General features: G+C 40.7%; 1 protein-coding gene across 1 annotated transcript in view; it reads left to right on the top strand.

Moving 5' to 3' along the window:
- Positions 1-23,229, top strand: part of CHN2 (chimerin 2) — a 172,864-nt gene that overhangs the window by 86,499 nt on the left and 63,136 nt on the right. The window contains exons 4-6 of the mRNA XM_075728238.1: positions 10,938-10,969; positions 14,093-14,206; positions 16,230-16,515. Of these exons, the coding sequence (XP_075584353.1) occupies positions 10,938-10,969; positions 14,093-14,206; positions 16,230-16,515 (432 nt within the window). The remainder of the gene's footprint in view (positions 1-10,937; positions 10,970-14,092; positions 14,207-16,229; positions 16,516-23,229) is intronic.

Raw genomic sequence — 23,229 nt, forward strand, 5'->3', positions numbered from 1 at the left:
GTAGTTACCACTAAACAAAACTAGAAGAGGTTTGTCTGTTCCACTTGAATTTCATCAAGTTTGATTTACTAATGTTCTAGGTTATGATTTGTAGATTAGACTGGTGTTCATCAGAGGAATATGGTATGAAGCAGCTGGTGCGTTTATTGATCATGGCAAAATGGAATGCTTAAAGCCATCTTTTTGGAAGACAAGATGGCAACTTCCGATTAATGAGCACAAACTGTGTGTAGCTGTCTTTCTGGACTGATGAACTTGCTAATTATCCCTCTGGTCTTGGTTGAAAGCTTCTTTGGGAAGTTCCACCCTCCTCTCCGTTTTCCCTTGGAAGTGTGTGATGTGTGTATGTGTGTATATTTATGATCTTGCTATTCTAATTTTTTATTTCCTTTTATCTTTGTTACAGATTAGTCTTTTCATCAAGTTCTTTTTTATTTTGACATGATGTCACATGCAAGTAGTTTTCAAGCCAAAATAAATGAAAGCCTGTTTCATATCTCAACTTAGATAAAGTTTATCAATAAATCTATGTGTATGTGAAAATGCTGTGTGCTTGTATAGATTTGTGTATCTGTTCTAATTTAGGCCAGTATTCCTTGTGTCTGGTTAAAATAATATGTAGAAGTGGGTCTCACTGCCTCTACTGTGTGACTGATACTTTGTGAGGTGTCTGATGTCTTTTTTCAAGATTTAAGATGAGAACAGGAAGTATTGAGCAGTTGATGAATTTGTATTTCTTAGTATGAATAAATATAGAAACTTCACACATCTGTCTGGTTCCTATCTTCCTGTACATGTATGTATATACCTACACACAGAATGAACACATCAGCCAGTTACACAGGTCTTTTTCGAACACCAAGTGGGCCTGAACATGGTGGAGTTTGTATTGTTTTTAAACAAGGACTCCTGAATTTCAGGGTTCAAAATGAAAATTCAGAAGGTTTGCAACATAGATTTCTATTTATCCTTTGTTTCCAAAATATTTGCATATCTGTTTGAAATACCATCTTGACTAACTAGTATGTACTAACACATGTCAACTACCCTGTACAAATAAGAGTGTGTGTGTGTGTAACAGAGATGTTTTTATGAATAGGATATCTCATAAATAGGCCTCAAAATATTCAGCTTTGTTGAAATGAAAGCATCTGTAAGTTACCAGATTGTTCATCATTGGGGAAATATTCTCCTGCTTAGTGTTTTGCAGAGGAGCTAACAGGTTCTCCACCTTTTCCAGGCTTGGGAAAAGTAGCTAGCACTGTCTAAGCTCCCTTACTCCTGTTCAGACTTTGCAGATAGCCTGACGTAAAAGAAATGTCTGCTGTTCCCAAGTACAGAGCAGTAGTATTCATAAAATCAATGACAGGAGATTAAGTGAATGAATATTATTATTTCTCCTTGGATTTTTGCTTTCATGGTTCCCCTGTCCCCATGCACAGATGTTGTCCCAGTGTAATGAAGCGGCAGCATGTCTCACCCCCCACAATGCTATGCAGGGGCTTGTCTAAGGCCCCCTCCTCCTCATTTTCCGCCTACCCCATCCACTCTCAGTTCTGATGAGTTGTTTCCCCATTTTCCTTCCACGCCTCCAGCCCATACTCGAGTTTATAACCAGTCTCCAGCAGATTGGGTATAAACGTTCACTTGGCACTTCGCAAGCACATTGACTAGGCACCTTGCTGAAGGGCTACATGTTTACATTGAGTAGTAGCAGTGAGCTGGTTAGGAAGCATGGCTTTTGGGGATGCATTAGGGTAGGTGACATAATGCCAGTAGGTTTGTGCAGATATACTGTGGACTGTTGTGGCATGTGTCACAGGAATGTTTTAGTGCTTCTCACTGGTTACAGAATTGCAGAAATTACAGAAAAGCAGCATTTAGAGCCTTGATATGGCTTACTGCATTTATTGGCTTCTGCTGGGGATATTTTTCCTCCCTTTTAAATGACTTAACACATCATTCTTGAAATAAGGGAGCACAGTTTAAATACTATATTCAAATTTTTCATCTTGCATTCAAGGTAACATTGATATTCCTTCTTGCATTCAGTCATGCCCTTACTGTGTGAATGGAAGCTGCATAACAAAATAGATGATTCCTGCTTTTGTTGTTGAAGTTGTTTGAACGTGACCCTGTCTCCCCTGACTATTTAGCAGTAGCCTCCTTGATTACGATTTATTTCAATTTATTTTAGCTCATGTTCAGGAGCACATTATTTTCTTTACTAGGTCAGAAAATATTTGGGTTTTCTTTTCTTGTTCCATCTTGTTCTTTTCTGTTAGAGATGAATATATACAGAATATATATTCTGGTTTAGTAGGAATAGCAGATGTGCATGTTGGGGGAGACTTTTGTTACCTTCTGGAGTTTATAGTGTTTTGTCTGATATATTGATTATTGGCTGCTGGACAGTTTGCTCAAGGTCATAGATAGGAAACAAGCCCAAGTTAAAATTACCCTCATAAAGGATGCCTTAGAGCAGCTCTTTTGAAAGTTTGGTACAAGCAAGTAAGCAAACAAACCAACCTGATTATTTTCAAATTCTTTGTCTTTAAAGATGATGGAAATAACCTTGATAGAGTGGAAATCAGCCTGCAGTAAGTGCCACAATAACAGTCAGAGTTGCTGAGCTTCTTGCATTTCTTTGCAATGTGTTATCCTTCTGCAAAAGGGTTGTTATGCATCTTACCTTCTCCATAGGTTACAGCATGCCATCAGAGCAGAGAATTTGTCCAGCTTTGAGCAGCAGTTAATAAAAGCATTCTTTGTGTTCTTCACTTCTGTCTTTTATTTTATATTCTTCTAGTAGTGAGGAGTTCCACTCCTACCTTCTCCCCAGCGCTGTAAATTTTACTGCAGAATATTTTGTTAGAAGGTATCAAACACAATTTGGTGCTTTGCTATGCTGATAAATTTAAACTGATTTTTGTTAGTTAGGTAAGCAGTGACCAGTTTATCACTTGAAGGTTTGGCTTTCTCCTCTAGAACAGTACACTCGGTCCACTGCCTTCTCCCTGCTGCCTTCTCTCCTGAGAGCCTCACAGAGGTGGGCAGAGACATGGTATTATTGTGGTTTTATATGTGATGTATACAACTTAGTCTGCTTCCTGCTAATCCCTATCTACTGAGAGCAGTCCAGGCAGAGATGAGGAATAGGCTTGTGGTGGGTTGACCCAGGCTGGATGCCAGGTGCCCACCAAGGCCGCTCTTCGCTCCACTCCTCAGCTGGACAGGGGAGAGAAAATGCAACAAAAAAGCTCATGAGTCGAGATAAGGACAGGGGGAGATCATTCACCAGTTACCATCACGGGCAAAACAGACTCGACTCAGGAAAATCAGTTTAATTTATTACTAATCAAATCAGAGGAAGGTAATGAGAAATAAAAACCAAATCTTAAAACACCTTCCCCCCACCCCTCCCTTCTTCTCAGGCTTAACTTTACTCCTAATTTTCTCTACCTCCTCCCCCCACGCAGCATCGGGGGACGGGGTGTGTTGGAGTTGCGGTCAGTTCATCACACATTGTCTCTGCTGCTCCTTCCTCCTCAGGGGAGGACTCCTCACACTCTTCCCCTGCTCCAGCGTGGGGTCCCTCCCACGGGAGACAGTCCTCCACCAATTTCTCCAACATGAGTCCTTCCCGTGGGCTGCAGTTCTTCAGGAACAGCTCCAGCGTGGGTCCCTTCCAAGGGGTGCAGTCCTTCAGGAGCAGGCTGCTCCAGCATGGGTCCCCCACGGGGTCACAAGTGCTGCCAGCAAACCTGCTCCAGCCTGGGCTCCGCTCTCCACGGGTCCACAGGTCCTGCCAGGAGCCTGCTCCAGCGCAGGCTTCCCACAGGGTCACAGCCTCCTTTGGGCACACCCACCTGCTCCGTTTTTAATTATTTTGAACATTTTCCTAAGATCTAAGCTCTATCTTCTTTTTTGCAATTTAAGCCTATTACTTCCTGTCATGTCTAGTAAGCGCACAGAGAACAAATTATTTTATTTCCTCTTGAAAGCAGCCTTTTTCGTACCTGTCTGCTACAGCCCCTCTCTGTCTTTTCTTTAGGCCAGTATCTTTTCATGTCTTTCACATTTGCTAAAACCCTACTCATTCCAATTATTTGCTCCAGTCTTTCTTGAGAGGTGGTGCCCAAACCCACACTCGGTATTCCAGCTAGAGGCTTTCCGAGTGGACGTTGCAAGGAGACGCTTACTCTAAGGTGTCTTGTTGGCTGCACTCTTGGTTTTATATCCCAGCATGGCATTCTGGCTTTGGCAGTTTCTGCAACAGACAGCATCAGTGATTCCTGTTCATTTTATGATCTGTAACGATGCCAGGATCCTTTTCTGCAGAGACCTATCTAGTCATTGCTCCTCTGGTATTTTGAATGATTTTGACATCTTGCTCCCAGCTACTCTCTTGTCCTGGAGGCACCGTAGTCCCTCCCTATCATGTGGCTGAATGTGAATCCATTGAGTGGCCGTAACACTGGCATCCCCGTGGCTCTGTGACGGAATGACAAAAGGAGATGCAGACTTCCAAAACTATTCATGTGACCTTTCTGGAGAGCCTCAGAAACATGGGCATAGCAGGTGGAATATATTCTGGGGGCTTGTGCATTGCTAATTTCTTTCTGAGGAACGTCTCTGCTCCTCCCTCACCACACAGCCAAAGTACGTGAACGTACTCATGAAGTTAACATGTGCTGGATAGGCTTGCCATATGAAGCCTGGCCCATCAGTCATGCTGAATGCCATTGACTGAAAATCTTAGGGGAGAAGACCATCTTTTCATTATGTAGGTACATAATGAGTGTCTGTAATTGGCCTGTCCTTGGCCCGGGGATTACAGATGTTACATTGCTGCTACTCTGACTAACAAAATTAGGAACAGGCTTTATGATATGATACTTTTTGCAATACCAGGAGTTGCTTCTCTTAGAAAGCATTGGTGCCAGAGAGCCTGATAAGGGAATAGTAAGAAAGTGGTAAAAAGCTAGTAAAAAAGGTAGGTAAGTATTTCCCTTCAAAAAGAATGTTCTCCTAATTTAAATTGCTTAAGAGTCATTGATGTGAAATAATCTGTTCTATTTGGAGGGAAAGTTAGACACGCTAATTGGTCCAAGTAGAAATTTCTTTAAGAAAAATTTGGAGGCAAAGAAATTATAGAAGTAATGAAATACAACATAGTTTGTTTTTTTTACTTTATTCCATTTAATGAGGGCTTACAGTCTTCCTTAATCCTTTTTGGTTGTTGATTGTAAGGCTAAAGTTTGCAGTCGGCTTATGACAATTCTGCCAAAAGCTGCACAATTCAGACAACAAACTCCTTTTCTGTACAGTCTGTTTTTACTGGGCTTGAAAAAGCTTCTCTTCCAACTCTTCTATGTCTCTATGTCAAACTGAGCTGAAAAATGTATTTATATCTAGTCAACTAGAATTACTGAAAAATAATTAGGGTTGTTCCGAACAGAAAATATATCAGATTAAACTTCCTTTGGGAAAATGCCTCACGGCCTGCTCTGAGTGAACACACCGATGTTATTAACTCTTGGATCTTGTTTCTCTGCTCTTGCTGTGTACTGGAGAGAAGAACAGAGAGGCAGGTGCAGCTACCCACCTTATTGTTTCCCTTCCCCTTTTATATTCTCTTCGTGGATGTATTAAGGCAATGGTTGAAATAGGTAGATATACAACGTTATGCCATGCTGGCCCTTCTGAATTACAGACAGATTGTTGTCCTAGAGGGATTTCTAAATTGTCATTCCAGCATTTCTAGATTTCAGCTTTGGTCACTGGATAAGGAAGTATGTCTTGTGCAATGAAGCTGAAGAGAAATGAAATTTGTCTGAAATTAGGGTTATCTTATTTCTGTGGTAATACTTACGCAGAAAGAATTCTTCAGCGTATCTTCAAATCTTCAGTGCAGTGTGGCTTGGATGTCAATGGCTACAATGAAAATCTATCGCATTAGGGGATGCTCACCTCCTGCCTGCATGATTCCCAGTAGTTTTGTGATGAGTTATCTTACAGAGTGGTGTAGGATTTTAATACAATAATCTGTACATTAGCAGGAGTATGTCATGCCAGGGCTAAACCATCCTGGCCAAAAGAGGAGCCACAAATCCCAGGACATTAAAATTCAGTAAACTTAAAAATCATGTAAACGTAATATATTGAATAGGCTTAGATAGCTAGTTGTCCTGGTTTCAGCTGGGATAGAGTTAATTTTCTTCCTAGCAGCAGGCATAGTGCTGTGTTTTGGATTTAGTATGAGAAGAATGTTGATAACACGCTGATGTTTTTAGTTGTTGCTGAGTACTGCTTATGCTAGTCAAGGACTTTTCTGCTTCCCATGCTCTGCCAGGTACACAAGAAACTGGGAGGGGGCACAGCCAGAATAATTGATCCAAACTGACCAAAGGGCTATTCCATACCATATGACGTCATGCCTAGTATATAAACTGGGGCGGGTGGGGGGTTGGCCAGGGAGCAGCAATTGCTGCTTGGGAACTGGCTGGGTATCGGTCAGCGGGTGGTGAGCAATTGCATTGTGCATCACTTGCTTTGTATATTATTATTATTATTATCATTATTATATTGTTATTATTATCATTACTATTTTACTTTATTTCAATTATTAAACTGTTCTTATCTCAACCCAGGAGTGTTTCTCACTCTTACTCCTCCGATTCTCTCCCCCATCCCACCGGGGCAGGGGGAGTGAGTGAGCGGCTGCGTGGTGCTTAGTTGCTGGCTGGGGCTAAACCACGACACTAGTGTATTTTTTTGAAGACGACTTATTTCCTTCTCAGTGTTGACTTCAAACCCCAATAGAACTAACTCCACACCTTGAAAAATATGCTGTAACACTGTAAAAAAAAAAAAACTTGTAAAACTAGACTACGTGTACAAGTCAGTTGTTTTTTTTTTTTTTTGGCGTGGGGAGAGACAATCAGGTTTGGCAAGCTGGGAATCAAGGTTGGAGTATGCAGAGTCTCTCAAACATGAGCTTCCAAAGGCCTTTGGAGAGTGCCAGGAGAGCTCTGCTGGGTTTCATTTCTTTTTGAGCATGCTTCAAGATTAGGTGTCATTGAAGGTTGCTGGCTTTGTAAGAGTACTGGATTAGTAGTGATTTAGGATGTTTCACCATACTTCTTACTCTCTGCTCAACCTGACTTTACTTTTAAACAATTTTGGCATTTACTGCTGATTCATAATTTATACAACAATGAATTTCAGTAGTAATTTTCAGCGTTTTCCCATGGTTTCTGGACCAATGGCCAGAAATGCCTGCCCTACAAAAACATTTTTTTTTTTGAGATTGGCAATAATACCTTTTTCTAAGCTAGAAATTTCCATCTCACGTTTGAATTGAAAGCTGCCACTTACTTTTAGTGGAGAGAGAGAAGCCATTTAATTTATTCTCTATATGGGAGTAGTAAAAGCAAGCTGTGGAGCTCTAAGGCAAAATATATTTTCACTAGTGAAGACCTATTATTTGCCTTACACAATTTTCCTCAGTTTGCTACTTTGTTTTTGTCTATTAGCATAAGAGTCCTAAATGATTCAAACCCTCTGATGTCTTCCCTTGCTCAATGTCCAGGGTGATGGGTCAGAGTGATGGATAAAACCCGCTGGTCACCTGGGAAAGGTGGCCCTTGTTTCAATAAGGAAATTGTGAGGGCTATATGGAAAGTGATGAAAGTGTTCTTCATAGCATTATCTATGAAAAAGACCTAAGTGTATGTGTCCTCAGAATAAAGCTGATTATTCTGGGCTCCTACCACTGGGAAACAGTCACTTTTCGACCTCGAGATTTTTGGTTCTTTCCACCACTAAGAATTCTCTTAGGCAGATCTGTCTGACTTTGTGTGTGCAAGCCCATTTATAGCAGGAAAGGGAAAGCTAATCCCAACGGAATTTCAGTCACCTTTGCCTTCTGGGATATATAGAGTTTCCCTTGAAGTTTGTACAGAGTCTGTGGTGGGCACAAAACAGACCTACTGGCTCCTTTGATACTTTTAAGCCTCTGCTCCATCAATTGTGCAGGCTTTTGGTTTGTTTCCAAGTTCAGTCCAACATTCTGGTTTTGATCTCGAGACCCTGATGTTATTTTGATCTTTTATCTTGCTGTAACTTTATTTCCTTGTGTTTGTTCCTAGCAGTAAAGTTGGTTAGCAGTGAAATGATTATTTCAGCCTAAAGGTTGCGGTGAGCACAGGAGAGCATTTTTAGATTCTGGGGCACCTTGGACGGTCTAGCAGATCTGGAGCTTCATTTCAGGGAATACTACAGTATCTTTCTTGCCTAAAGCCAAGTGTTGACGTTGTGACCATTTTAGACATGCAGATGCTGAAAGATGTTGGAGTGAAGGTTTCTGTTTAATGGAGGAGGGAGAAGAATATAGGATTTGATGGGCTTTGTGTGGATTCTCAGAAGAACAAATCTTTTAGCTCATGAACAGCAGGAAAAATGGAAACCACAGTGTCCAGGGCAGTTCAGTCAGTTGCTAGTTAAATGAGAAAAATTTCACAGATAAATTTGTATTTTTGCATACATGGTGTTGTGAGAGGGATACAAAATGTGCCTCCATTTGCTCAAGGAGTTGTTTCCAGATTGCTTTTATACTTTTTATATATATAGTTATTTTTTTATATATATGTATATTTTTGTGGGGGAACTTGTGCTTACAGGTAATTTTGAGGGTGAGTGCTAGTACTGTTAACTCTTTTGTCTTTCTGAGGTAGATTGAAAGTGTTGGGTTTTATGCTGTGTGTACACAAAATCAAGGCAAATCTATAGTTTTAAAAATAAGCAGATTCTGAATCCTAGATGAAAGTCATGCTTTACCTTCTGAGGTGTAAACATTTTATTTGGCTTTTTGTGGGAATGAAAGTTTCTCTGTTTGTTCCTTGTCACCATTTTCATGTACTGAGTGGCCTTTGTTTCCATGGAAGAGAAGATTGTATGTGGTGGTCTCATCCAAACCAGCTTCTGATACCTATTTTTTAATTAAGTTCCCAGCTAAGTATATGCTTTGGGGCATCATTAAGGTCTCTAAGGATGACAGGAAGGCAGCACAGTTCCAAGATAATAAAGTCATGTAGCGTTCCTAAAGATGAACAGATGAACAACCTCCTGTCTGAGGTAATGTTTTTTTCTTGGGTTTTTTTTTTACTTATAAAATATAAAGTTAAAAAAAATGAATTCATACACTTTCTTCTCTCAGTTGCTGTGTGTGCACATAGAAGCACAGCACCTGCACTTGACAGTTCCTCTGATTTTGCTCTCTTTTCACTTCTGCGTTTGCTTTTTCCTCTTACTGCTGCTCCTCAGAGCTCAAAGATGTTTGCATCAAGGTGTTATTCCTAGGCCTAGGAAGGAGTTCCAAGGGTATGATACTGCTATTGTTAGTGCTGTGCTACAAAAGAAACGCCGAGCTGGGAAAGCAGCGCAGTGAGGACTTGATTGAACTCCCATAGGTCTTCCATTGAAGATTCTCATTATCTTGTACAGACTTTCATTCATCTTGAGCTATGTTGCAGCCATAGTGACTGCAGGGTAGAAAGTCAGCGGCTTCGGTTTAGTACATGCTGTGTAGATTATTGAATCAAAAATGTCACATTTATGCATTTGCTATTCAGAAATTAAAAACCTTTATCCATGTAAAGTTTTTGTGAGTGAAATAATGAGACCTAATCAAAACAAGAACAAGGGTCCTTGTTTCCAGTCAGATAAAATGGTGAAAATTCAGGGGGTTTATCCTAAAGGATGAAAGAGTCTTGAAACCACAATTCTATGTGTGTGTCACTATGTATGAAGCAGTAATTCCATTGGTATGGACAGCTTTACTCAGGTATGCGCTCACTCAGGTTTTTGGTTTTTTTTTTTTAATAATCCAGAGGCTTTATGTATCTCTTGTATTAAGTTCTGTCATGCTTATGCATGAAAATGCTGGCTGAAGTTGCAGGCTGGTACGATGACACTATAGATAAGTGCCATAGCTGGAGAGAGAGTGTCTCTTTATAAAAAGACACCGAAGTGCAAGCGTATATACAAATACGTCTGAAAAATCTGACAAATTAATTTGTGATAATCAGGTATGTTAATAATCGAACAAGCCTGTGTGCACGGTACGGTAACTCTGCACCAGCCCCCCTGTGAAAGCTTGGGCCACCGTGCCCCCCACTGCAGGAGACCGCCCGGGTGCCCAACCTGCCAGGCAGGCGAGGTGAAGACACAGGCTGAGGAAAGATGAAATCAGGGGCCGGGGAGCTCCATTTTTTGCGAACTTGCCAAAAGATTGGGGTCTGAGAAACAAGTCAAAGTGCCAGACGTAGCCAAAGTTTCTGGATAAGAACATGACATTCCTAAAATGTGGTTCAAACCTCTTTTAAATAATTGGGAGTCCTTCCAGCAACTTTCAGTGTACTTTGGATCAGGCCCACAAGTTCTCGAGGCTTCAAGGAATTTAAGACTAGATGTAAATCCAGAAACCTTGTTTCCCCCAAGAATATTGATTTTTTTTATCTTTGGTTAGTTGCCGTATATAGGCAAAAAAATTTTAAGAAGCTAAAGGGTGTATAACAAAAATAGTCTTATTTTATAGTATAAATATTAGATTGGCAAAACTGCAGTAAACTATTCTTTATCCATTTGATCAGATTTTAGAAAATTATATGCACTTTTTATACAAGCATGTCTATTTTTTTCACCATTAATATGTGTTATTCTTCCCAGAAATCCATCAATAAAACCACCTCTTCTGTTTTCATTTTTCTGTTCTTCTGTGTAGTCATGTTCCGGTCACAGTTTTGAATCTGCAGAATTTCATCACTTAGATGGGTGCAGTAGTCTTCATTAATAATCAAGCATAATTTATTTTTATGTAGTTTATTTAAAACGGAGTATGTTTTTAATATTTTTTTCCTTTCTTTCAAATTTAGGTGGAGAACAGACCAAAGTATTATGGAAGAGAGTAAGTATTTTCCTCTTTTAAGTATCTGTTGGGTATATCCAAAAGTTGTTGTTCTAGAACTAAAAAAAAAAAGACACAATGGAGGTCTGATAAAATATTTTATTTTACCTTTCACTTCAGCTGGGAGCCAGATTTATTGAAAGCCTAATAATTTAGCTATGTTACAGTCTAGTACTGCTGCTCACAATCCATCGACTGTGCTGCTGTGTGAGCCTGCATATTTATTTTGCTTTTCTCAGGACAGTTTGGGAAAAAAATATTGTCTGGAGTATTTCTTGCTCTTATTTTGGTTGTCACTTTAACCTCCCAGCAGTCCTGCAATTGCCTGGGGAGGAGAGAAGCAGCTTGCCTCTCTCACTGCCTTTTTGTGTGTGTTCCTACATAGACAGCCCTATGTGGTTGTGGAAGTATGCATGTATACCACTGCATGTGTAAATGCTGTTCTCCCTGCTAAAGTTCTGAGGTCCCAAATACCCAAAGAAGAGGTGTATTTTTGTTTTGAGAAAAATAATGGATCACTAGAATATAGTTCCTTTGTGCTCAGCAGTCTTGCCAATAAATAGCTTGAAAGGGGCTGGATCCTGCATTGGCATGGAGATTTGGGCAGGTGAAGTTGAAGGCCATAGCCACTGCAGCAACCACCCGGATCTGGCATTTGGCCTTTACTAGAGTCATCTGCTGAGGCCCTAGCCCTTATCGCTAGCTAAATTACTTAGAACCCATGCTCTATTTTTTCTTCCATCCCAGACACATCATCTGTGTTTAATGATGCTTTTCTACCATCAAAAACCTCAAGAGCCTGTAGCTTTGCCCCTAATTACTAAAGTTTCATTTTTAAATATTATCTTTGACAACAGGGAATTCAGATCTAGCCACTAGAGTGCAACAGAGCTGAAAACAGTGCCTAGCTGAGCAACCCATCACACTTCCTACAGCAGGACTTGTAAAACCATTACTGCAATATCTTATCCAGGAACCTGCCTGGCTGTTGACATACTCTGGGTTTGTGGAGCAGCAGGGCTGGCGGGAACTGTAAGAAGTCACTTGGGTGAACCTGCTCAGGCAAGATCATGTTGGTTATTATCATTCAGAAAGAAGATTTCAGAACCACTGGGACAGTCCTATAAAAGCCATTGACTCAGTGCTCAGTAGTGCTTGGAAAGACAATCAGGAATTTCTAGGGAAAGAAACAGAAAAAAACCCATAATTATATTACTATATACATCTATGATGTGGCTGCATTTTAAATAGTGCATGTAGTTCTGGTCCCTCTCTACCCCTTCCTCCTTCCTCCCTTTTAGAAAGGTTATAGAAGAAATGAAAGGTACAGCGAAGTGCAACAACAGGGGAGCAAAGGGATGCAGCTCCTACCGTAGGAGGAGAATGAACAGGTCTTCCTCAGTGGGTGTCCAAGAGAGGGACATGCACAGTGTCCCTCTCAAGTTCATTGCCGCAGGGTGCTGCGGAGGCCAAAAGCCTAAAGATACTAAAGGGTTTACAAGTGAGATTCTCAGATTCATGAAGGGTAAGGTCACAGCTGATCAGACACAACTTCTGGCTAAACCAGTGATGGATGGACAGGGATGTGAAGTGAAAGAAACATGTCACTGCTTCCTGTACTCTTTCTGTAAGCATTTCTTGTCGGCTGCTGTCAGAGGCAGGCGTCTGAGCTCAGGGGAGCTTTTACCATGTACAAGCTGGTTTTATGCCCTTATAAAAATGTACCAAAAATATCCATGCAAAAGCTTGGATTACCCAGTGCTTACCACCCATGGCTAAAGAAATTTCACAGGTGCCCTGAGTATCCTGTCCCAGTGATTTCTTAAATTGATCACCAGGAGAGCTTTTTTCCTAATATCTAACCTAAAGCCTGCTGTATTTTATAATGAGCTTCTGGTGGCAAATAGCTTATGCTCATTATTTTTAACTAGAGTTATGAATTGGCATAAGTTTACTGGTAAAGACATGCTTAAATTATGTCATCTAAGGGATGCTTGTTTCAATTTGGATGTGGCAGTAAATGAGTATGTCCCCCACCAGTGCAGACAGAAAGTATTAATGAATTTACATCATTTTGAATAGAAAGTCACTCTGGAAAGATCAGCTAAGCCTAGTATTTCCAACATGTATTAGTTGTGAAAAGACAACGTAAAGAGACGAGAACAACAATTGCATTTACATCCAATGTGTTTCTCTTCTCTTTCACTACCGAGCCAGAGGCAGTGTTAGAAATGTGCCACTTCGTATGTATTGTCAGAAAAGAGAAAATGCTGAAGGCAAGTACATTTTAGTGCCTTTTTTCAGACAGCAGCAAAACCAGAAACTTTCAAAACCTCTAAGGAGACCCTAGGAGACCTATCAGCTAGCAAAATATGCGTAGGAGTTAAGACTCAAACTGCTGTAAAGACTGCATTTGTACTTATGGAAAGATCACTGCTAAATATTGATTATCGTAAGGTTAATTGTGCATCCTAGGGCCTCTTTCTTTCTTAAAATAGCAATGACAAAAAAATCAGAGACGTATTGCTTTTTTCCAACACTGAATGAGGAACTCATTGAAATGAAGAAAACAGTATTTTTCTCAAGGCTACTCTGTATCTTCTTCTACTTTAATATATGCAGAATAGAATTTTGAATAATTGTTGCCATTTTTTGTCTGTTTCCCTTGCAAATTTGAGGAATATAAAAATAAAGCAAACTGATAATAAGAATGACCTCTCATTTTAATTTTAAGTCATCTCCATTTAAAAAAAAGATAATGCCTTTGTGCCTAGTTCTCAATTCTGTCATAAGGCCTCTAGAAAGGAAACAAGGAAGAGGGGCATAGACTGGTAGAAGAGAAGAAGTTGTGAAAAGATGAGGCACTTACAGAAAAAAATTTTTGGGTGTGGTTGAGTGTTGTACTGACTGAAACTGCATATACAGGGTAATTTTTGTTTTGCCTCTATGCTGGACTTGCCCAGGCTGGATGACTGTGCTGCCACTTTTAAATGCTTGGACGCTGTCCTGGTGGCTTAGACCACGATGCTCTGCAGTGCAGAAGTTTCCAAATGCTTTCTGGGGTGGAGGAGAAGGTATTTTGGGTTGGATTGTTCTGTAAGTCACTGAAATGTCTTTCTTTAGGTTTCATGGGATCATTTCTCGGGAGCAAGCAGATGAAATACTTGCTGGCGTAGAAGGAGCATATATTCTTAGAGAAAGCCAGCGGCAACCCGGCTGCTATACTCTTGCTCTCAGGTAAATGCTGTTTTAATAGAGGCTTACAGTTCAAATGTAAATGTATTTAATGGAGGGGATTATATCCGTCCCTTTTGAGTGAATTCTATGTCCACCGTCACTTAATACACTTCATGGTGTCAGAGTGATTTTTACACCCTCTTGCCAGCAGTTTGACCATGGCAGTAGTGCAGCAATTCAGTCACTTCTTCAGCACTTGGCTAGGAAGTCCCTTTTCAGAAGCAGACTGTGCCCGTTTTCAAAATTTTTGCTACCTAGAGTTTGGTGTTGTAAAGATGGAGCATCTCCTTGAAAACTGTGTAAGAGATGTGAGTGAGTACAGAACAGGAGAGTGGCCCGACAGAGGACACAGCCACGTTGTCCTCTGAGCTCAGTGATGCGTTGTACACAAACATTGGCAACTATTGGTGATAATAACCCTGGATAAACCTGGAAAACCCTGAAGTCCAGTGGCTGACCAGCTGTCAAAGGCAGCATACGGGACTTCAGTTTTCTCCCCTAACTGGAATTCAGGCTTGCTGTAGAAATACAGTGTGAAGCATAGCATGCTGCTGCTCAGAGGAGTAAGAGTCTGCTATTCAACTGAACAAAAAATTCAGTGGGAGCCCAAGCTACAACCTCACCGCCCCTCACATGTGCCTTTCCTTGAAAATATGGCCACTTCTGGCTTAGCTGTGCCGTTCAAAACCTGCCCACGCAACAGTCTTAAACCTGCTGTGGGTTAGTGGCAAGAGGACAAGATATTCTATTGGGTTTGACAAAACAAACTCCTTGGCAATATTTTTCAATTTTTGTAGCATTATTACTTCTGTGAGATATACACAAAATAAAAGTCTGCATTTTTACCCTTCTGCTGGTAAGCCAGAAGGAAAAATCCTTTAAGGAGTTACCCTAAATAGCTGTGATACAGTGCTGAAATCATCCTCAGAATTCCTATTGATGTGCAGATGGTAGAGCTGGAAAAGCTGGTGAGTCATGCAATTGAAGAGTGGTGTAAATTAAAAGCAACTTTTGTCAGCTGAAAAAGAACAAACGTAATTTTTTAGGGTTTTGGAGACAGATTTCAAAGTAAAGAATAAAAAACACTACTAAAGGATGGGGATTATGGCAAAGTGCCTGTTGTTTTGACAGAACAGCATGATTTCTAAATCCATCTGGATAATTATTTGTAGAATCAAAAACTGAATTTGATTATAAATTGGGAATTCATATGGAAAATGTGGGCCAAAAAATAAGAGGCATACACACTTTGATTTGAATGCCCAAGCAAGTATGCAGAGACATGCACATTTGATGCAATATAAGGACCATTTAACCCCATGTCATATTTTTGAATCCTTTAATCAAGAATGGGATTCCAACCTCGGTGTTATAAACCGAATGTGCTACTGTGACTTTGCTTTTCAAAACACTTTTAAAAACCCCCATAGATCACACCTGCCATAAATAGGGCAAGAGTTATCCCAGAGAACTTTGGGTGTTTTATTGGGCCCCTGAATCAGGAGCTCGGTCTCCCTGACTTCCTGCCAGAGGGTGATTCAGACCCTTAAGATTTGAATTACTTGCCAGAGATGCCATCTCTCTTCATTGACTGTAAATTAAGTATCTGTAAATTAAGCATCCACTTTCTGCACCTCAAAAATGTTTCAGGATGGAAGAGCTGTTAACACAATTAGGCATCCCAGTGTAAGGTCTTGTCAATGCAAACATCCCTTTCCAATTGCTGCAGTAGTCCCTTAGGATTTAGATTTAAACCACGTACGTCTGGGTCGCGTAGCTTGTTGTGGAGACTTGGCCTCAGTTCTATAGCCCAGTCTATGTGATGCAGTCAAGTTTGGGTTTGAACTTGAGTTGGTCTCTCCACAGAGATCCAGTTGCAGCCCTGTGCATATTCCATATGTAATCCAGACATATAGACTCGTCAGCAAAATTACCTCCTGAGTGTTTTGCCAGTATGAATTCCCTCTCTCACGCTTCCCTCTCTTTCTTTCTTCTCTCCCTCCTTTTTTCCTGGTATTTGCAGATTTGGTAATCAGACCTTAAACTACAGGTTGTTCTATGATGGGAAGCACTTTGTTGGGGAGAAAAGATTCGAATCAATCCATGATCTGGTTACAGATGGCTTGATAACATTGTATATAGAAACAAAGGCTTCTGAGTATATTTCAAAAATGACAACAAACCCCATCTATGAGCACATTGGATATGCCACTTTGCTTAGAGAAAAAGTGTCCCGGAGGCTGAGCAGAACAAAAAACGAATCAAGAAAAGCAAGCGTAACGAGTGAAGAAAATACCCCGGTTGAAAAGGTAAGTATTCAGTTTACAATTTTGGCAATTAATTAGAAGTCTTTCTATCAAATCTGAGAGAAAAAAGTGTTTTGTCTAAAGACCTGTTTCGATTTTTCTATACTTCATTAAGTATTACTATCCCACTGAAAAGTCTATATCCCGTTAATGTGATCTTGGCTCCAAACTAATATTTGACTGGAGCTTATGATGAAAGCTTTCTAATAAGTACCAAATGCAAATGTTTTCACTGTGTAAATATATATATATATATATATACACACACCATCTAACTTGGGAACTGCATCTAAAATTGTTCACAGGTTATGATTCTTTGTCCATGTATACTCAAGCATATTCCACAGTAGGATTATGAAACTGGTTCCACTGACCCTTCACCACAGCTCAAGTTTGTTATCTTTCCATTCACAGTCCAAAGCTCCTCTTTTCTGCCAAGTCTTTGGTGGATGGGTCTCAAATTGGGATATTGCATGTTTTCTTCCCTTTCTTCTCGTGGGTCTGAAATTGGGATATTGTGTGTTTGCCTCCCTTTCTTCTCTCTCTTCTCATTTGAAGTGGGCTTTCCTTAATCTTCTTCTCTCATGCGCCCATATCCCATAGCGTTGTATGGACTAGGACTCATTTATATGATGATAAATTGATAATTCCATGCAGTTAGCAGCCATCTGAAGAGGTAAAATTAGAAATTCTTTTACATATGAGAAACAGTCTTGTAAGCAGTGACATGTGGATATTTTCATTTGCCAGGTGGTAAGGCAGTAAGAACTGTCAAACAAAACTTTTTTTTTAGTCCAGTGTTTGTGCTGAATTGACTTACTGACATCTGTAAGCATACTTCTGCAGTATGACTGATGATTTTAGTGTTCAGTGTGCTGGCTGGCTAGTTGGGAACTGGAGCCGGTTTGTATTTGGGAAGCAGGGAGTGAATTTGCTGTCATACAGTAATACTGAGCATGAAAAGAGATCAGCTTTTTTGTGTGTATCCTCATCACTCTAGGACATTTCTAGCATAATTCTCTCTTGGGTTCACATATCTGCATTGGCTGATTATATACTGGTTTCATTTCTCAATAATAATAATAGCTTGAGTAACTGACCTGACATGTAGACCTATTCGTCCTTTATTACTTCCATTAACAATGACATTTTTTAGGGAAGGCATACTGTTGCAGGAAAGTCCTTTGGAGAATGGCACAGCAACAAGTCCTCCATTCAAGTTTTATTTCAAAATGAATCCACTGATGACAATAGGTTTTCGTTCAATTGGATGGTATTGAAATATGCAAGAGGAGTGGATGCCACTGAGACAGGTTTTGTGCTCATTCAGTTCATTCCTGTGATGGGACACTGGTTGATTTTGAATGCTGTAACAGGGATGAGAAAACAAGTTTCAATTTTATTTGAGGCACAATAAGAAATAAACATAGTCCAGTGTGACCGACTTGTTTGTGTAGGGGTGTGTGTGTAGCTAGGAGAATGGTCCAGAAGGTGTTCTGGAAGAATGCCTTTTATAATGAGAAAATACTGGACCATCATTGGGATGACTGTAGTGTAATAAAGCAGTCATGACAGTTGAAAAATCATGCTACATTCTCTAGGAAATCAGGAGAATTTTTTCTGTACAAGGAAAAACACAATTTCAAAATTGTGTTCAGTTTTACTTACAGTTCTTGCAGTCGAGGAGCAATGGTCTTTTGCATCTCTCAAAGTGCTCTCAAAGACTTCAGAGGGGTTTGTTCCAGTACTATATATTTCCTAACAGATTGTGTTTTCTGTTGTGCTTGGGGTTGGATGTAATTTTTCAGGCTGGGAAGTTTTGAATAAGTACTGTAAAAAATCTTTTAGACCAACAGAAGGCAAACTGTTGCTGAAGGGGCCCCTGCCCTTGCTCCTTCACCACCTCCTTTTTGCTGATGTACAGTTTTATGTAGCTCTACACAGTAGGTGACACTAGAAAAGTACTCCACATTAAAACTAACTCAGCCAGAAGAAAAAACATGTGAATTTTCAGCCAGATCTGCTACCTGATCCACCTCATGTGAGTGGATCACACTCATATGAGCACAAAGTAGAGGGCAAGACTTTCTTCTGATGACAGCTTAAAAAATGGTGACATGGGCTTAAAGTGACTGTAGAGCTTTGTCCTCAGTTCCAGGTACCTGTGCTTGAAAATGTTTGGTCTTGATGTAACTTGCTGTCAATAGTGAAAATACACCTCTGGACCTCATTAGTGATTGGATTAGAATCATAGAATGATAGAATCATCTAGGTTGGAAAAGACCTTTAAGATCATCGAGTTTAACCATAAACGTAGCACTGCCAAGTCCACCACTAAACCATGTCCCTAAGTGCCACATCTACATGTCTTTTAAATACCTCCAGGGATGGTGACTTCCACTTTGCTGGGCAGCCTGTTCCAATGCTTGACAACCCTTTCGGCAAAGAAATTTTTTGTAATATCCAATCTAAACCTCCCCTGGTGCAACTTGAGCACACTTCCTCTCATCCTATCACTTGTTACTTGGGAAAAGAGACCAACTAGGTCTTCTTTTGTATTGCAGCTGAATGAAATTAAAGTGTGTAAAGTATTATTTACCTCTGGGGTGGTTCATGATGCGAAAGGCAGTACCGCAGGTCCTTACCCTACAAGGATTAGTGCTCATCTAAATTTCTGTACATGCAGGCAATAGCAGCCTGCAAGACTGGGCTTCATAGCTGCGCTGTAGTGTAAAAATAGCTGGCTTCAGCTAAGCCATTACATTGTTGGCAACCCTCTCTGCCTTCCTCCCACTAAGGGGAAGCAGCAGAAGGAGGAATAGCAGCTGTTTCTAACATATTTTTCTTGCCAGAAGGAGTAGGAGCAATCACAGCTACAAGAGGAGCAGGGCTAAATAGGCAAGGTGATGTGCTCACAGGCTGAAGACCCGCTGTAGCAGCTGAGGCCTCATTATTGATGATTAGGATTCCTAGTGGGCTTCTCTACTGGTAGCAGTAGTTTTGCATCATCTTACGGAAATCCATGTGAAAAAAAGGTTACTTCAGCTCAATTATTAGCAACTGAAAGAAATTCACAGAAGTCTGTATGGTGAAGCCTACCATGGTTGCTTTTGCTTCATATGTTCCTGGGAGAAGCTCATGAGAGGTTGGGTAGCAGACAAAAACTCAGAGGTCATCATTTCCATTTTTTCCTCACAGTAACCTTGGATACAGTATGGACTGGGCTTTGGAATAAACTGGTGAAATACCAAGCATTTGTCAGTAATAGCATATGGGGACAGAGGAGGATAAAGGGAATTTAATGTTTGCTTTTATATAAACTTTAGAAGTCCTCTAACATATAAAAATAATATGGGGAAGTAGTAGTTCAATGGGAGTTGTATCAGATGTTTTGCTTGAGGCTGCCTTGTGTTGTACAGCATTTTAGACAAAGGCCATGGTCTGCCCACAAACCAAAACCCTCACCCACTTCAATTACTCCAGTAAATTTCAGACCCCTAGAAATAAGTGAATGAGTATTCAGTATTCTTTGCTGCATGTGTGAAAAATCATTGCATTTTTTGTAAGGTGTGTTTTCTCTGGCCAATTGAGCAGGTAAAATGTCATTTTTTTAATAATTGAGCTGGTTTGTTTCAAAGTGCTGCCTGGAGTGTTTTGAATGTTTCAGAAATGATGGAGGTGGGGGGAAAGCCGTACATGCAGGACAGAAACTTCCATTTCTCAAGAGGAATGTGAGAATTCAGTGCTCTAAGGTTAAGCATCAGTACTCCTCTTACAAATCTGTAAGATTGTAATCTGTCAGATTTTGTTTTATACTGAAACCAATACCGGAGTGTGAAAGTGCAGCTGAAGGCATTAGTCTCCTTAGCGGGTTTGTGAACGCCATCCAGGGAGTCTGCTCATCTGTCGCGTCCCACGTTGACAGCGGGGATTACTCAATGTCTCAGTCACTCCAGCGCTGCCGCTCCCTGTGGGGTAGGTCGATGGAAGGGGGCCACCAAGGCACGGGCTGGCGGGAGGAGCACGCGTTCGGATGAAATGTCTTGGTACTGCCTGGGGTACCTGTCTGTTCCCATAATGATAATTTCTTTGAGGTTGTAATTAGTGAAGTCATGCCCATTCCAGAAGGGGGGTGTGATGCATGGGCTGGATTAAGCTGTTGTTGTTCATGCCTTTTTATCCAATGTTTTTTGTATCAGGCCTAAGAAAGCGTTTATGTTTTAAGATACTTGATGTCAACATTGCATCCGAAAGTTATTTCCATCTAACTTTAAAGAGGTGCTAGATTTGTAGACACAGATTCCAAATTTTAGTCCAAATAGCTTAACAGATCTTTAATTTGAAAGGAGCCACAATGATTTTTAGGAATGAAATGTTGTGGGAGAATGGCACGCTGCAAACACTTTCTTAGCAGTGTAAGCAATTGTCGTTTTAATGGGATCCAGCTTCAAAAAGGATTTTGGACAGAGAAATAGTTTTTTGTGCAAAGAACTTTTGAAGATTGTGTGTTGTCTGTTTAGGGTTGTAATTTAAGCTTGGGCAAGTTGGGATCGCCTGCTTTGTATTTGCTCTGCTTATGAAATGCTGTACTTGGGGCAAATGAACATATACTAGAAGATGTAGGGCAGATAAATACCTGGTACTGGTACATACTGTAATTAATTATCAGTAATTCACATTACTGTGAATGTAGGAGAAATGTAACTTGCTGTAAGCAATTCATCTTCACATGTAGGACAGAGGAAATTGTAGTCAGCAAAATATGTAGTTCTGAAACTTTTATCGCTATCACTTACCGTGTCATCCTGCAACTGCTGCCTTTACTGCGTCAGTGGTCCTTATGTCCCAGGCTAGGAGAAAAACTTCTTTCTTTCTAATCCTACGTCAGCAAGTGTAATTTGGGAAAATATATGCAAAGAATTGAAATGTTGGAAGTAAATGCAAGCTGGAGTTTTGTGAATGCTCTAAGGAGGTAAAAGCTCTTACAGTTGCTGATGAGAAACTGTCCTGGTTCCTTGCTCTTGCAGTTTCATTCCCACTCTTGTGACCTGCCCTGTGCACTACTGCAGCCACCCCGTGCCTTGGGTGGGACCTGGATGCTGGGACAGAGTACGCTGGGTCAGGCAAAGGCTGTGCCCTACACCTTGTGTTTTTTCTATGCTGGCCTTACGCAGGAGCAGTTCCTCAGTTTGGGTTGCCTTACAGTTTCTCAAGTATTCATGTTAGCACGGGGGATGTGATGAGAACGGCAGGCTGGAGTTAAAGAAAAGCTTTGGCAGCAGTTGAGCTGAAAGTATTTGCAAAAAGAATGATCTTAACCTATCTGACAGAGGACAAACTGTTGGTAAATGCAGTAAAGATTAAGGAAGGTTTTGTCAGTGCCAGGTCTCCGCTTACTCAGATCCTGGCAAAGCTCCCATCAACTTCTCTCCAAGTAGGATCTGGCTCTGTCAGTTCAAACATACCAGTTGTACATGAAATATGAGTTTGCTTGGAGCCTGGGCTGGAGTGCCTGTTCTGCTCTCCAGTTGTACACACCAGGAGCAGCAAGAGGCATTTAGCAACAATGGTCTGTAAAGAATAGTGTAGCATTTTGAGCTAAACGAAGAGCGAGCTGTATGCGGAGTTTTCACTTAACGGCAGGACAGTGCAGAAAACTGTGTATTGCTGCTTGACATGGTAACCTCTCTATCTGTTTTGCTGGAACTCATTACCGGGCATTCAAGTGCAAATGACAGAGCCCGTAGTTAATACTGCAGCTAGAACTTACGAGCTGAAATGATAAGCATATTAGGGAGTCTGGAAGGTTGTAGATTTCCTCGGCAGAAAATCCCACACAAATAATAGACAGATAAGAAAGCTATTCCCATTAAGGCAAAGGTGACAGAAAAGGAAGAATAACTTTGCCGGAAGTAGGAGTTGGTATTACTGTCCTCATTAGTCATGCTGCTCACACACAGTTTCCCACAGAAGAAAACGCAGGAATTCCAGGAAAGACTGTTTCCTAACATCCCTTAATTGAAGATGTAATCTAGTTATAGAACTAAATTTTTTAGGAGCACTGCAGTTTTCCTTACATCAAAACTGCACAGGAGAGAGCCAATTTTAAGAGAACCTCTGGTTTGGTTCCATTTTTCTAAGTATTTACACTTCTACATTGTTATTCACACTACATCCCTTTCTGAAGGCCTTTTAGCCTCATCTTACCACTCCATTTTTGTCTCTTCATTAAATTTTCTACAGGTACTGCTGTTAGCCAATGATAAAGAAATCTTTTCAGTCTTTCATTTATTCATTATTCTTCCCATTCTGCAGCTCCTCTGAACCTCTAATGATCCTATTACAGGTTGCTAGCTAGCGTTTAACTCTCTGCTGGGATGTCTATCCAGATGTTGAGCATTTCCTTCCACACGAGGGCTGCAGGGTACTGTGCTGTCCTAGCAGCAGATCACGGGCTTAAGAGGATAGCGAGCAGAAATACCTGTTCCTGCAGACTCTGGGCTGGAACCACACTGATAATTTGACCTGGTGTGTTTTACATTGCCTTCAGCTCCCGGGTTTCTGCAACATGCTTGGTCAGAACAAATTAAAATTTGTTCTGCAGGGACATCAGCAACCCACCAGCTTCTTTTATTAGGGCTTACAGTTTCACTCCCGTATGCATATCCACAGAATTCACAAGGGATTCCTCCCCGGCTGATTTTCCCTGGAAGATGC

The sequence above is a fragment of the Pelecanus crispus genome, chromosome 2, assembly GCF_030463565.1.
Source record: "Pelecanus crispus isolate bPelCri1 chromosome 2, bPelCri1.pri, whole genome shotgun sequence".
NCBI lineage: Eukaryota > Metazoa > Chordata > Aves > Pelecaniformes > Pelecanidae > Pelecanus > Pelecanus crispus.